This window comes from Sceloporus occidentalis, unplaced genomic scaffold (assembly GCF_023333645.1).
Source record: "Sceloporus occidentalis isolate IW3139 unplaced genomic scaffold, rSceOcc1.0.p SCAF_4, whole genome shotgun sequence".
Lineage (NCBI taxonomy): Eukaryota > Metazoa > Chordata > Lepidosauria > Squamata > Phrynosomatidae > Sceloporus > Sceloporus occidentalis.
The window spans coordinates 434,273-450,073 of record NW_028316984.1 but is presented as its reverse complement, the minus strand read 5'-3'; the positions used below and the strand labels follow the sequence as shown (position 1 = coordinate 450,073).

The window sequence follows — 15,801 nt, the reverse complement described above, 5'->3', positions numbered from 1 at the left end:
TTTGTTAGTTGCTTTTTGGGTGTGTGTGTGAAACTTGTTTCCTGTAGAATTTGTTCTTTTAATAGGAGCCATTGTCCTGAATAACAGATATGTTCTGTTCAAGGCAGTCTGCTATCTAGTGAGTGAATATGGTACAGTAGGCAACAGACATATTTAAATTGGTTAGTCTTCCCCATAGTGATTGAAGATGGTACTGCAAGCTACAGAAATATTTAAATTGATCAAACTTAAATTTTATATATATATATATATATATATATATATATATATATATATATATTAAAAACACCCTTAAAACATCTAATGTCTATATTATGTTTCATGTGTCTTGGTTTCACAGTGTTGGAGCTATTGTGGATGCAAGCTGCTGACACAACCTCCATGTATATACATTTTCTTTTATTATTACACATGCTATGACACAAATGAGAAACAGGAAAGCTTTTGGGGTAAGGTAGTGTGCTTAGTTCAAAGAAAGTGACTGCATATTGAAGATGTTCACTTAAAGGGAGTTTTCTGATATTAAAACATTTTTAAAAATATATAACTTTTTAGTTACAGTTTTCTTTGCTTGAAAATGTCCCCCAAGCCCTCTATTTAGAGGGCATTTCTGCCACATTTGAAAGCCCCGTGAGTGCCCTAGGGGCCAAATAAAAATTTTTATGAAAGTTTTTGGGGGGGAAACCCTTTGGGCGGGGATTTCCATCATATTTTGGGCCCATCCAGGCCAATTTAAGCCCAAGAGAGAGCTATTTGAAACAGGTAGTGAACAGGAAGTGATTTTTGCTCACTTCTTGTTTTCTTTCTCCTTTTCTTTCTTTCTTTTGTTTTTAAGGCATTTCCATGATGTATAATAGCCTAGGAAGAACCCAGTACATGGTGAAAATACCCCCTTGTCCCTTAGAGGTCATTTGGGGGCAAAAAGTTTATCAATTTTTGCAGGAGCATGTGTAGTGCAGGGTGTGTGTACAGTCCTCAAAGATATCCTCTGGAGGGTTAATTTATTTATTTAGGTATTAATGTGGCTCCCTGCCTCCCAAGGCTGCCCACCCCTGTTATAAAAGAATAACTGGAATGTCATATTCTATGTTTATCCCATATAATGTGATTAGTTGTGATACAATACACACACATACATGAGAACAATAGGAAATGCAGTATGAAACATTTTCAATGGGAGTGTGTGTGTGGTTCCTGCTTTTTGGCTTGTCTCATTGATTTTGTTATCTTGGAGTAAGCATCTTAAAATAATATTTGAATCTTAATTATGGACAATGTCCCTTGGTATGGTAAGCTGCTGCAAAATGCCAGCCACACGTAACTCACAAAGGCACTGAATTCACAGGGAGAAAGAGGGAAGATGGAAGTCTGGCTCCTGCCATTTTAACTATATGCCTGGCTTCATCATTTTATGTGAGGAGCTACAATCTGTTTAAAGCAAAAGAGAGATAGACAAAGATCCACCTGCAAACTGTCAAATTGCTGCCTGCTATGTGAGTTCCAGAATTGGTCTCTGCCTTGTCCTTTTAGGTGTATCGAGGCGTACAAGCATTGAGATCCAGCACATCATGCTTTTCCATGTAGACCTTTATTTTTAGATAGTGGGAAGGAGGCAGGTGTTCCTACTCATCATCACAACTGGATGAACAAAGGCAGAAAAAGGTGGGTCATGAGAGTAACAAGAAGAAAGGCAACTAGAGATGATATAATTCTGTGAGAAGCTATAAGAAAATGTCACTTGAAGGGTTTTTTCTTCATATCTACTTTAAGCTACATTGCTGCCTTCTTACTATGAACAATTGCTGTATACTTTTCAGACATTTAAATTATAGACTGGCAGGTCTCCATTGGGGACAGTGGGACAAGTCCTCCCCTCCCCCTGGGCTTAGCTTTGTTTTGGGGGCTGGGAGGGGGGCCTTCCTTCAATCTGGGAGGGCAAAGAGAAAGAGAGAGCCACAACCTTGTAGGGTCCCTTGGAGGGGTACTCTTCCTGCCCCTCCTTTTGGGGCTCTTCTCTGGCACCGACACAAATGGAGCAGCCACTGCAGTTTTCTTCTCCACTGAGGAGAAGGAGAAGGAGCCAGGTGTGGAAAGAAGTCTCCTTCATGCTTGGTGGCCTCCTTCCTGAACCCCCTTGGCTCTCTGGACACCTGGCGGGAATGAGGCAAGGTGCAGGGGCTGCTGGGGCATGTAATACATGCCGGCCGCCAACGGGACTTGCTTTGCCAGTAGCGTGCGCATGCCCCACCCCTGTGCCACAGCCAATGGGTGTGCAATATTGCAGTAAATGGATACACCTGACCCTCCATATCCACAAATTTTTTATCCATGGATAAAACCATCCATGTCTTGAAAATGTTTTTTAAAAATATAAATTCCATTAAGCAAAAGCTTGATTTTGTTATTATATATAAGGAACACTATTTTACTGTGCTGTTGTATTTAATGGGACTTGAGTATCCATGAGGGGTCCTGGAACCAAACCCAAGCAGATATCAAGGGCCAAGAGCTTTCCCTTCTGTTGAATCAAGTGGGAAACTATGGCAGATTGTTGAGTTCAATCAGTGTACCACAGCTGAAATTAAAAAACAAGTGAAAACAAGCACACTAGTTAATAAATCTAACTATGAAGTTATTCTATATCTCCCCCAATAGTTCATTAAATAAGAATATTCTTAGTGGTTTAGAATTACTCAGTATAATTTCTTTATCAGTATTCCTTAATAGTGCCCTTAATTACTGAGATTTTTACTAGAAGACCAGCACCATCTTGTGGACAAAAAAAAAGTCATACTCAATACGATTCATAAAACTTTTAACTATTTTTTGTTTTTTGAATAAGTGATTAAAAAAGGACCTTAATATTAGTACCTAGAAGTAAAAAAACCAGGGGCATTAGAGGAGAGAGGTGGTTGCACTAATACGCAGGATTAGGATAGTGTGCATAGAAAACTAGTATGTCAACAAGGTTAGCCTTTTCCCTGTTATGTTAGTTTTCTTGTGAAAAGAGTTCTGTCAGAGCAGAACATTAAGCTGTGTGAGTATGAGGTCATGTAGACTAGCCACAGATGCATTACTTCTGGAAGAACTCAGCCACAGACTCACAAGAGGGAGGGAGGTTTATTGTATTAGAGACCCTTGGTAGGTTCCAGCTATGTGTAGGGTGTGGGATACAGTAGTGGTGCTCGTGCTGGGCCTGACCCTTTCCTCCTTTGACTAGTAGTTTGGGAACCTGGATACTGTTGAGCCTAGTTCTTGCAAAGAAAGAATTGCAAGGGAGAATTGCACCTCCTTTGCTCAACAGCAAAGTATGGAACAGTGATGGCAGTATCTCTGATGCCACTGGGGTGGTGAACCTGCTTTGCGGGTTAGTCCAAACTTCAGAGTAATTATCCAAGATGCTGAATTCTCTGCCCCAAATGGATTATTCTGAATATTTTAAAATTCAGAATGAAACTCAGAAGATATTCACAACCCTGCTGACATCAGGACTGGGATAAAGATCTGTCACTGGCAAAGAGATACAAGTGCCTGCCTGTCGTGACAGTTTGCTATAAAAGCATTGCCTGTAAAGACAAGGAAAAAGAAAAAGTCCAGTAATTAATTATTTAAAAAATTATCATGACACAAACCTGACTCATTTATTTATTCATACATACAATGTGTCTTGTATTTTCCTGTATTCTAAAAGTATTCCATTTTTTATAAGTTACAAGACTTGTGTGGGCATTTAGACTCAGAGAAGGTAAGCATGATTAGGTATGTTCAGTACTGTCCTTCTATAAGGGAAGCTTTAAAAAGAGAAGTCCATATCAGAGACCCCTTGCCTTGAAAAAAGCCTTCAGTTGACCTGAGAAAGTTTGACTTGTAATTTTTATAAGATTGGTTTGGTTCAGTATTTTACATTCTAACACTTTCAGGTTGTCTAGGCAGAAAGACAATATGTAAATTTAATAAATAGGTAATGTTTTAGTTGTAGTACAGTTACAGTCCCTTCATCATGAATCAGCCTTACCTCAATAGGAAGGTTATACAATCTGATTAGATAAATTGAATTACAAATGGAATTGCAAAATTTCTAGGAATGGGAATAGACAGTGCTTGTTTTGTTCTTTTTGTACTCTAGTTTTGTGCAAAGTTGGGGTTGTGTATTAACTTTCTCCCTTAATGTTGATCTCTTTTAATTTTGCTCAGAAAGGAGAGGAAAAATATCATTTTTACTAGTAAGAATAAAATACCCTGCGATTTGCATACCTGCATCTTCCTGCTCTGTTCTTTTTGACCATAGCAGTATTGAACAGACACATTTTTTAGAAACCAAGCAGTCTTGTACCTAAGTAATTTTTGTTCTAGCAGTTTTAACTGCTGTTTCATTTTGTACTGAATGCTATGTTGCCTTTGGTACAGAGGTTTGAAAAAAATCCGCTATCTTGCATGATGATCACTTATGTCTTCTGCTGAAAACAGCTCTGAATTTAAGTAAGGAAATTGCCACTTTGATCTAATTCTGAAACATTTGAAAGTACATGTAGTTCACTACCATAATCACATGAGCATATATATTTAATGCCACTGTGGAAATGAGATAACATTTTTTTTCTTTCAGAAAGAAACAATCTTCACAACTGCAGAAACCTGAAGAATTATTTCACAATGGACATAGATGATGAAGAGAACATGAGTAAGATGTGTATATTATGTGGTACTAAAAACCATTACCATTCCTGCCATGCAGTTGCTTGTCCTTTCCTAGTCCAATAATCATTTGCTTCAAGCCAGAGTGAAATCATTCATGTTTCTCTCATTTTGTTGTATGAAATATAATAGTGAGACCATATTAAAATGTTTTAACAGATAAAGAAACATTTACACAGTCCTATGGAAAGGAAACTTAAATACCATTAAATCTGATGGAATTTAAATGTTTCATTTTCTTCCTTGGTGCCATTTGTTTCAATAGATCTACTGTGCAATATATGCATGTATGTTCAGAAATATGTCACACTGAGTTCAGCCTAATGATTCAATGCTTTACACACGTATCAGAGGGTAACTCCAGTGATGTTTATTTCTAGGTAGTCATCCATAGGATTGCAATATTAGTTTTGTTTAAATTTCTGTGATTGAATAAGTCACAATTGTGATTCTTACAGATCCTTTTCAACTCTGCTGCCCCTGGTTTTCTACTTGCTTTCTCAGTTCTTTTTCAGATTTCAAGAAAATACTGGATATAGAACCAATGTAGTGCTAGATCACAATTTGCTCCTGTGAAACTAGCCAGAATCCATTAATATGAGTACCGTTTGTAATCATGAGGTGGAGTTTTTTTTTACTGGTATTCTCTTAGTGGAATTTGGCTGGCCTCAGCAAATTTTAATTTGAACAGCCGTGATTATTTTTTACCACAATTGTTTTTTTCATTCTATTTATTTTAACTAGAACTTTCATTGCTGAGGTGGTATTTTAAAGCTCTGAATGCATGTAAAGAGAAAGAAAGGAAACACATTCCATCAAAACATGTAAGTTCCTAAGAGGTAACCTTGGAGATTCATGGTACATCATTATGCTTGGGCATGCTAAAAGTTTCTAGAAATCATTCTAGTGCATTCTAGTACTTTAAGTGGAAGTAAGATTGAAGGCAGATTACAGTACATCTAAGAATCCAACCTGTGTGGGTGGCTACTCCACTCATGCAGGGAAACAACATGTGGAAATTCCTGTGTTACCTGGAATGCTCCCTTCTAAAATTAGGAAACCCTCTGGATGGGTTACCTTGTATACTCCAAGCTTTATTTAAAACAACAACAACAAAAAACAAAAACAAAGAGTTAATATATACGGTGGGGAATGGTATATTATGCACATTAAAACCTTAGTTTGAAGGAATTTGAATAAAGTCATTAATTGCATATCCATTTTTTCCTACACTATGTCTAGTAAAACAGGTCTTTGAAGTACTACAAAGCTGTGCAGATCTTGTTTGTCACAAATAATTGCTGTGAGTGGCATATAGTAGCATGGCATACTAGCATATGATGCTGTCTTCAATTCTTTGGAAGAGAAATTGTCTGTCTCTAGTACTTAGTCTTTTGCTTCAGTTGGTCTTGTGAGTCATGCCCCTTATTGCCTCATATTTGCTTGTATACAACCTGACAGCGCAATGATATATTGAACAGGCTCCAAAGAACCATGCAACCTATTCCACTCACCCTAGTGAATTTTAAATAATTCTTTTGAAATGAAGGAAGTTTCGAAATGAGTTTGTGATGATGGTACGAAGTCCAACTGTTCAGGTCGAAACAACAAGAATTGCAAAATCTTTGGACATGTCACAAATACTTCTTTGTATCCTGGCTACTTCATCCATAATATTGCACATTTAAAAAACTAGAGCTTTCAATACAGTTAATACTTATCAGTTTGTTTTATGTGGTGGTAGAGAGGCCCTATGTGAGTGTGTGTGTTTATAATATTCTTGAGATGCTGAATTGAGAAATAGTCAAGCAAATGCAAAACCCAGACAAAACTTCTTCCATGCCATATTCCTTTAATGATATGATATTTTCATAGATTGCTTCTGAAGTGTGAAGATCTTTATCCCCTTTGCCTGACGTGAGTAGCAGAATCACAGGGCTTATTGAAGGGAAGGCTCTAGGCAGCATAAAATTATCAATGTACACTTTTCGTGGTAAATCAATAACGTTGGTGGCATGATAACACCACTGAATGTTCATGGATTTTGTCTGTTTATGATAACAATAATATACTGAAATACTTTTAATTTATGTGTACTACCAAGATTTTACTTTTCTATAATTAAGCTGTGAGCAACCTTGTTAACTATAGTAATTTGTCTAATTTCACTGCTTGATCTTCATGTATGCAATTCCAGAAATGAAAACTGTTATTTAATAGTTGCATTTTTTTTTGTCTAATGCCAGTTCTTAAAATATTGGGTGAGAAAAATACCTTTATTGGGACTAAATAAAATTCACATATCAACAGAGCTACCTGCTTTTTATTTTAAAATAATGGTGTTAATGTTGTTTTTACAATGGAGTTTTACAATAATGCTGCTGTTAATCACACCTTTTGGCAAAAAGTACTACTAGAAGTGCCAGCTTCTAAATTATTTTTTCCAACCAAATTTTAATATTTATCCTGAGCTGTAACTAAATACAATATATTGATTATCACTTAGCTTCTGTTTAAGGCCCAGTCGTTGACTCTTGGGGAAAGAGGAAACATTCATGATGGAATATACCAAAACAAACAACTTGGCAGAGGTTGAAAACATTACAGTTTATGCTGACATTTAAGTAACCCAGCACATAAAGCTCAGATAGCTAAACAAACACAGGTGCTGGATGTAAATGAAGCAACCAAGAGCATCTAATTGTTTCTTTTGGGAAGTTTAGCTCCTGATCTTTAACATTTAAGAAGTAAATAAAGTAGCAGTACAATTAAAAATTCTGAATTTATAGTACATAATTGTACATTTTTAGTGGGAATGTTTATGCTTCAATGAAAAAAATTACAACATTTACAAGACTGAAAATTGGAGCTTCATTTTTCTTAGTTTCTTTCAGGGATTAGTATATGTTGCCGCTTTTGTTCTGTTAGCATCATTTCAGGATTGGTTTTCTGAACACCTTCATGGAATGTATTCTGTGAATTTCAGTGAAGATTTTTTTTCACTCCCTTCTCAACATGAATGCTTTTTGTGTTGAATGTTTTTTCATGTTGAATGCCACACATGAATGGTAACCTCCATGTAAGTGTATCATTAGGCACCATCAAGCAGTCTTTGGGATTAGCATGGAGAGCTGAAGGAGGAATGTTAGCCCAGTCTTTACATCACAGGGACTAAATACCTTAAAGGGATCATATTTCATCTGATCTTGGAAGTGAAGCAGGTTCAGCCCTGGTTAGTACATGGAAGGAAAGCCACCAATGAATTCCAGGTGCTGTAGATTATACTTCAGAGGAAGGATCTAGCAAAACCACCTTGAAATTCATGGGGTTGCCGTAAGTCAACTGGCGACTGGAAGACACATGCCCCCACACACTTTATACATCTCTTCTAAATACACTGATCCCAAACCCTAGACCCTTTTGGAATAAATCTTCACATTTATGTGAAATAAAACTTACCAATTGAGTTCTATATAAATTGTTTGACTTGCATGTAAAAAAAATCAGCATATAACTCCCCCCCCCCCATTTTTTTGCATAAATATGCCAACTGGGAATGGTTTCATATATATCTTACTCTGTTCCTCTCATGGACCAGCTATAGGGCACAACAGCTGATATTGGGCCGCTATATTAGGCCAAAGTTAAATCTTATTAGAGTCTATTGGAACTAATTATTCCCTTTTCTGATACGATGGAGCACATCAGATTCTCTTCGACTATATTCATCATGAAAAACTGATGTCAAAATAGTGTGCAGCAAAGGGAGCGTGGTAGCTTCTGAGAAACCTGTATCACATACACCAAAGGGGCACAGATATTTCCCTGTGCAAAAAGCACCCCTCACCTGTTTATGAAGGCTATAAGCCTGAAATGTTCTAAACTCAGCTCCCTCATTGCCCTCTGGATTTTCTCATTTTTTTTTTCCAATTTTCCCTGAGGGTCGAGGAGGAGGGGTCGGTATACTATTGTCCAATTCCTGCCAGTTTCAAGTTCTTTCTTTTCCCCCCAGCTATAGTTTCTCTTCATTCGAGTCTCACTGTATTCGACTCTTTTTTTCCTTTACAGCTCCGAGTTGCTGTCATCTATCGCCCTCCTGGTTCTGCTACCCAGTTCCTATCTGACTTTGAATCTTGGCTGACCTTTTTTCTATCTGATACAGTCCCTTCTCTGATCCTAGGTGACTTTAATATTCACCTTGACAATCCCAACAATCCGTCTTCATCTCGCCTTAGCTCCCTGTTTGCTTCTTTTGGCCTTCAGCCTCATTCTAACTCCTCAACCCATTCTTCTGGTCACTGTCTCGACCTAATTCTTGCTGCTAAGTGCGACATTTCCAACTACCTGGCATCTGATTTTCCATTGTCTGACCATCATTTAATTTCTTTTACTTATATCCCACCTCCTCGTCGTACTGTCCAGCGCCATTTCCGCAACCTTCAGTCTGTTAACTCTGACCATCTCAGTCAGACTTTGAATTCATCTCTCTCTTCTCTTGATCTTGGGGACTCTGCTGATTCAGCAATGTCTTTATTTAATTCCACTCTTTCTTCAACTCTCAACAGCTTTGCTCCTGTATCTGTACGCATGTCTTCCCCCATGACTAGGCCTCAGCCCTGGCTCACTCCCACTATCAGGTTCCTCCGGTCCTGCTCTCGAGCGGCCGAACGTCTTTGGAAAAAGTCTAGGGAACGGGCCGATTTCATTCATTATAAATTCATCCTTTTATCTTTTTCACGTGCTCTGTCTATGGCAAAACAGAACTATTTTAAATCGCTGATATGCGCTAATGAGAGGTGTCCGCAGCGTTTGTTCTCCTGCTTCAATACACTACTAAAACCTTCCTCTCCCCCTGTCTTCTCATCATTTTCCCCCACTGACTTCGCCAACTACTTCATCACTAAAGTCACTACTATTCGATCTGAAATAGTTCCTCCCAACTTGCCCCCTACCACTAACCTCCTGGTACCTTCTACTAATAAACTCTCTGGGTTTCCCCCTGTTTCTCTGGATGAACTCTCTACGCTGCTAAATTCTTCCAAACCTACTACCTGTTCTCTTGACCCTATTCCCTCCCGTGTCCTAATCTCTATAGCCCCTTCTCTTCTGCCCTCGCTCCTCTATATCTTTAATCTCTTTCTCTCTATGGGTTCCTTCCCTTCTGACTTCAAACATGCTCTCGTTTCCCCAATTCTGAAGAAATCCTCTCTCGACCCCTCTTCTTTGTCTAGCTATCATCCAATTTCTCTTCTTCCTTTTCTTTCTAAGGTCCTAGAACGGGTCGTTTATTCTCGCTGTATTAAGTTTCTTGAAGCCAACTCCATCCTGGACCCTTTCCAGTCTGGCTTCTGCCCACGGCACTCTACAGAAACAGCCCTCACCAAGATCTCAAACGATCTCTTGCAGGCCAAGACAAACGGCCTCTACTCTATTCTCATTCTTCTTGATTTGTCTGCGGCCTTTGACACTCTGGATCACTGTCTCCTGGTTGATTTACTTTCTGACCTTGGGTTCTCTGACTCTGCTCTCGACTGGTTTAAATCTTACTTGTCAGACAGATATTTTACAGTGGTCACGGGTGGTCAGACTTCGTCCTCTGTTCCCCTATCAGTTGGAGTTCCCCAGGGCTCTGTCTTGGGTCCCCTTCTGTTCTCTCTATACACACTGTCCCTAGGTAAACTCCTCAGTTCTTTTGGTTTCTCCTATCATCTGTACGCCGACGACACTCAGCTGTATCTCTCCACCCCTGACCTTTTGACGGGGCTTGAACAGCAAGTTTCTTCTTGTTTGACTGCCATCTCTCAGTGGATGCGGCTTCGGCGCTCGAAGCTCAACATGTCTAAGACTGAGCTTCTTGTCTTTCCACCTAAACCCACCCTTCACTATTCCTTTTCTATTTCTGTCGACGACACTTCTATTCAACCGGTTCATCAAGCCCGCAGTCTTGGCTTCATTTTTTACTCTTCTCTGTCATTTATTCCTCAGATCCAGGCCACCGCCAAGGCCTGTACATTCTTTCTCCTCAACATTGCCAAGATCCATCCATTCCTCTCAATCTCTACTGCCAAGACTCTGGTCCATGCCCTAGTGGTTTCGCGACTAGATTATTGTAACCTCCTTCTAACAGGGCTTCCTCTTTCACACCTCCATCCTTTAATCTCTGTCCAGTATTCAGCTGCCCGTATTGTCACATCCGCTCGCCGCTTTGACCATGTTTCTCCTCTTTTATCCTCCCTTCATTGGCTCCCCTTCCCCTTCTGCATCCGGTACAAGCTTTTGTTATTGACTTTCAAAGCCCTCCATGGATTGGCCCCTCCTTACTTATCTGACCTTCTTTCTCCTTACATTCCTACTCGCACCCTCCGCTCTGGTAGTCAAGGTCTCCTGTCACAGTATAGGACTACCACTGCCCCCTCCCAAATTCGTCCCTTCTCGCTTGCTGCCCCTTACTCCTGGAACCTTCTTCCCCCACATGCACACCTCATCACTTCTCTACCCAGTTTCAAAACTGAGTTAACAACTGTATTGTTTAGAGAAGCGTTCCCAGAGGCGAGCCCTTCTCTGACCCAGGAAGCCTCCTTTTAACCATCTATTAAGAAGCCAAGCCCTTCCTCCAGTCCATCTGCCTTGGTCCAGGCCTCGGAGGTGGAGAAGATCTGCTGGACCTGATCCTATTCTCCACCACCACTCCCTTCTCCTTTTGTGTCGTGTCTTTTTAGATTGTAAGCCTGAGGGCAGGGAACCGTCTGACTAAAAGATTGTATGTACAGCGCTGTGTAAATTTACAGCGCTTTATAAATAAAGGTTAATAATAATAATAATAATAATAATGTTGCCAGATTTGACTGGTTATATACTATTGTGATATCATTGTCATGCTCACATGAGTCTTTTTTGTTTTTGCTTGCTCAGGGAAATAGGACAATGGGGCAAAAACGGTGAAATAGAAGCAGTAGAGAAGTACAATCCAAGATACTCAAATGCAAAATTCAGTGTGATTATGAGAAACCGATGCCAAATTAGTGTGTCACTAAAGTAATATGGCCACTCTTGGAAGCCTATTTGCCATACATCTGAAGGCCGCAGGAGGGGTGTACAGTCATTACAAAAAGATTATTTTTAAATTGAATTTAGAACACTACGAAAGAGGATTTTTTTTTAAAAAAAGCCTTTATTGCTTAAATCATAAAATACTTAGGCTGTGTACAAATGTAACAAAATGATCCCCCCCCTCAAATGATTGACTCCAACCCTATCCCTTCTTCTGTAATTGGAGGGGAAGTTTTGCTTCAGGGAAGATAGCCAGTGTAGGAAAATTATTTGTTTCACAATTCAAGAATTAAACTGCAAATGTGGAGATGTTAACTGTAGTGCTGGAAAGTGAGGTAAAATGGTGAAGCTGATATGGGAGTGGTTAAGCTAACCTTGCTTTTATTTCTTTCAACAAGGCACATGTATTTAATCTATCTCAATGAAAATATATTTTTTAAATAGCTTGCCAGTGTAGTTTGGGGATTCAGTGAGAACAGTATTTCATTTTTCCAGTGAGTTCAGGGATTCTGTTTTTGCAAGTTTGACATGAAACAAATGGAAAATCTCCAAAACTGGCTTGATCATAGCTTACAATAGGACCAAAAAACAAACAAACCAACAACCTACAAACATGCATATAGTAATGATAATAGCACTTTCTGTGGATGTAACTACTCTGAATGTGTTCTCTCTGTACACAGATTAACTGTAAAGATTTCCATTTGAAAGGAAATTTAGGATTTGATTGAATATGTTTCTCAGGAGCTAGTTCTTAGAAATATGGAAATGTTCATTGCTTTTATTCTGTCACTTCTTGTCAATTTAACCTGTATGTTTCTACCCAGTCTCTTCTAATTTTTTGTTCTTTTGAGCACCGAAAGGAGTAACCTATCAAGCTTTTGCTGGAGGATGTTATAAATGAAAATTTAATAACCATTCCATCAGCTTTGTCAACTGGGCAAAGTGGTGTGTGTGTGCTTCTAATTACCGAGTTTAAGACAAATTTAAACACAATCCAGAACAGCATTTTGAATTTCAGTCATGCCACTTTAAATGTTTTAAATGTATTCCAGGTATCTGAACACTTCTAGTGTAGAATTTTATTTTGCATTCGATTGCTTCATGAGGAACAGGATTGCTTCATGAGAAATGTATTTATTTAAATAAATTCTTTGCTATGCCATATTACTTTTAAGGCTTCAATTTTGAAATATATTGTATTGAATGTAATCAGTTAATAAAAATAGAAGGTATTATAAAAAAAAACAAAGACATTTGCTGCCTTCAGTAATTCTTATTTTGTATTGTGAACATAAATTTCATGTAAATTTTATGTTACGTTTTATAGAAATCCCACAGTTTGTTGCTAGAATAATTAGGATTCGATAGTTTATGGGTACGAAAGAATTTGAAGGTTACCTGTTCAACTTCACTTGTTGAGGTGTAGTATATTATATATTTAGTGTAAATCTGGGGAATAGTGTGGTTCCTTAGATTTTTTTAGACTGCAGCTCTCATCATCCCTAATCGGCATAGCCAGCAGTGAGGGTTGATGGGACTGCAGTCCAACAACATTTGGGGGGATACATTCACCAGCCCTAATTTAGTAGATTGGTAACCCACCTCAAAGGAGCTCAGATCATTTTATAAAATGCAGAATGTACATTGCAAAACAAAATGGTACCAGTCCTCCTGGAACAGTTGCTTTTACTTGCCTAGTCCTTCCAGTATGGGCAGTTGATGTTAGATTACCCTGTGAAGTGAGAGAGGACAGTTCAGGTGGGGCAGAGATGAAAATCTAATGATGTGGCATCTTCCACTAGACCTAGTTCTTGATTTTGAAGGATGCTGAACAACCTGCCCTCAGGGCCTGCCTTCCAGTATTAACCAGACCTCATCAGTGGTGGTGGTGGTGGGGGGGGGTGCTGTGTTTGCCAGTCTATTCCTTGTGTAGAGTTAAGAGTTTTCCTGACAGAAGCAGCCCAGTGTTGATCTGGGGAATTAAATGGTTATTTTGTCTCTGGTGATCATGAGTGGGAATCTGGTGACAAGAGTAAGGCAATCAGGGTTGGGCAGGATGATGTTGTGTATTGATAAGGTAGGTAAGGCACTACCTTTCTGAGGCATATTAGATGACCTGGGCCTTAGCAATTGCCACAGTATGATGGAAGCTGACCCCAGGTTTGTTTCTTCCCTCCTTCTCTCTTTTCCCTATCCAGGTATGCCTAATAGTGGTGCTCATATCATCAAAAAGTACAACCAAATTATGTTGGTCTAGTTCAAGAGAACAGTTGAAAAACCTCTTGGTTTTATATAAATTGAAGTTATTAAAAGGCCTAACCACTCCATATTTACAACTTTTCCCAGAATGATCAATCCTTCTGTATGAAAAATTGTACATGCCTACTCCCCATAGGTGCAACTAGTTCTAAGTTCTCTCTTCCCCTTCCCTCCAAATAGCAGGAGTGCTTCCAGAGGGACTGGTAGTCAAAAGACATAGTTCTTTTTTTTTTTTTTTTTTTTTGTCTTTCCTTTCTTATGGAATTTTTTCTACTTAAGATAAAGAGGGAGCAATTGCTGGTAACACCCCTAGGAAGGCTCCACATAGATGCCATGTAAAATCGCATTCATGAGGGCAAGGTGATTGCCCAGTAGGAACTGTGTTTGGGGGCAACTTCTGCTATGCACTATTAGCATTATTCTTCTTTTATCTTTTTTAAATGGAGGGCTACTTGTTATGTACCAGTAGCTTTAATTTATGTAAATTTAAAAACAGCATTTCCGCTACCTGACTTTTAGGATATATGTATATTTCTTTCTTTCTTCAATTTATAGGATGCCTTTCTCCCAAAAAAGGACCCAAGGTGGCTCATGGATAAAATGTATATAGTAGGACATGCAGACCTTTTCCAGAAAGAGAAGAGGAGAGCTAAATTCTTGGCTCCTTTTTCCTCCTCTTCCTGGAGCTTCTTTTCTTTGCTGCCCCAAAGACCAAAAGCAAAGGATTAATCACAGGGTTGAGAAATCCACTTAAATCCCAACATCACAATCTGCTAGTCCATCACAATTTGCTAGTCCATCAGAGATGAGGGGGAATTTGGGGCAGTTTTGTGTGGCTGCTTCAGATCTTGAAAAATTACTTTTAAGAAGGATAAATATAATGACACACTGAAGCCACTGCACACTTAGGGGTGGCATTGCCATATCTCTGTATTCATTCACCTTGAAAGTAACTTTCCAAGCTCTGTGTTCTGCTGCTTTAAAAGAGACCCCTTAGTCTAAAGAATCTTAAGAGCTCTGGCTTCAGTCCTTGCAAATAAGATGTAAGCTTTCTCTGCACCAAGCTTGGATCTACAGCATTAAACATCTGGTGGTGCCAGCTGTTCATCAGACATACTCTGTCACCCCAACACTTGCCTTTTTGTCCAAGTTCCAGGCTCCCTGCTTATGTCTATTTGACATCTGTCCTAATTATTGAATCCATTGTTGCCATTCTGTAGTGTTTCTGTGTTTTTCCTTTTAAATGTTTTCAGTGGTCAGATATTTAATTAGCTAAATTCTTGACACTATTGTCCTAAGCAGTTTCTAATGACAGGATTGCTTGTGACATAGCATGGTTTATGACTATGTAACGGTGTGTAGATCACCATGCCTTCATGCACTTGTTTGTCAATGTTGAGAGGATTCAGCATTTATAAAAGCCATTCCCATCACTAGAAGGGCAGCTGAAAATGAAAATGAGGCTATGTCAAAATAGATCTATTCCAGATCAGCTGGCCCAAAATGATTTTCATTAACCATTTCTCTGCTATTTCCCTGCAAGTAGGCTATTCTTATTGCCTTCACTGTACCCAAGTTCCTAGTATTTTTATGTTTTGGTGCTAGTACAACAATTTGAACCATTATCTAAGAAGAATAGCAATATTAATAGGAACTACAATTTTGGAAAGAAATATTGGTCTGTAGGAATTCTGGTTTTTTTGAGGGGAAGGGGGGTGTTTTGTTTCTTTCATATCTTTGATGCAGATGCTATTTTACTCCCACTATATTTTAACCATAGCTTCAGCTCCAATA

The 15,801-nt window shown here is 38.8% G+C and overlaps 1 protein-coding gene across 3 annotated transcripts in view; it reads left to right on the top strand.

Annotated features, from left to right (window-relative positions):
- Positions 1-15,801, top strand: part of LOC149313382 (double-stranded RNA-specific editase 1-like) — a 68,302-nt gene that overhangs the window by 20,186 nt on the left and 32,315 nt on the right. The window contains exons 2-3 of one of the 3 annotated variants that reach the window (XM_089519012.1): positions 1,531-1,662; positions 4,607-4,681. In XM_089519012.1, coding sequence (XP_089375138.1) covers positions 4,654-4,681 — 28 coding nt within the window. In that variant the 5' untranslated portion in view covers positions 1,531-1,662; positions 4,607-4,653. Of the gene's footprint in view, positions 1-1,530; positions 1,663-4,604; positions 4,682-5,439; positions 5,520-15,801 lie in introns of those variants that run through there. The other 2 variants (XM_089519014.1, XM_089519015.1) reach the window with 2 other exon arrangements.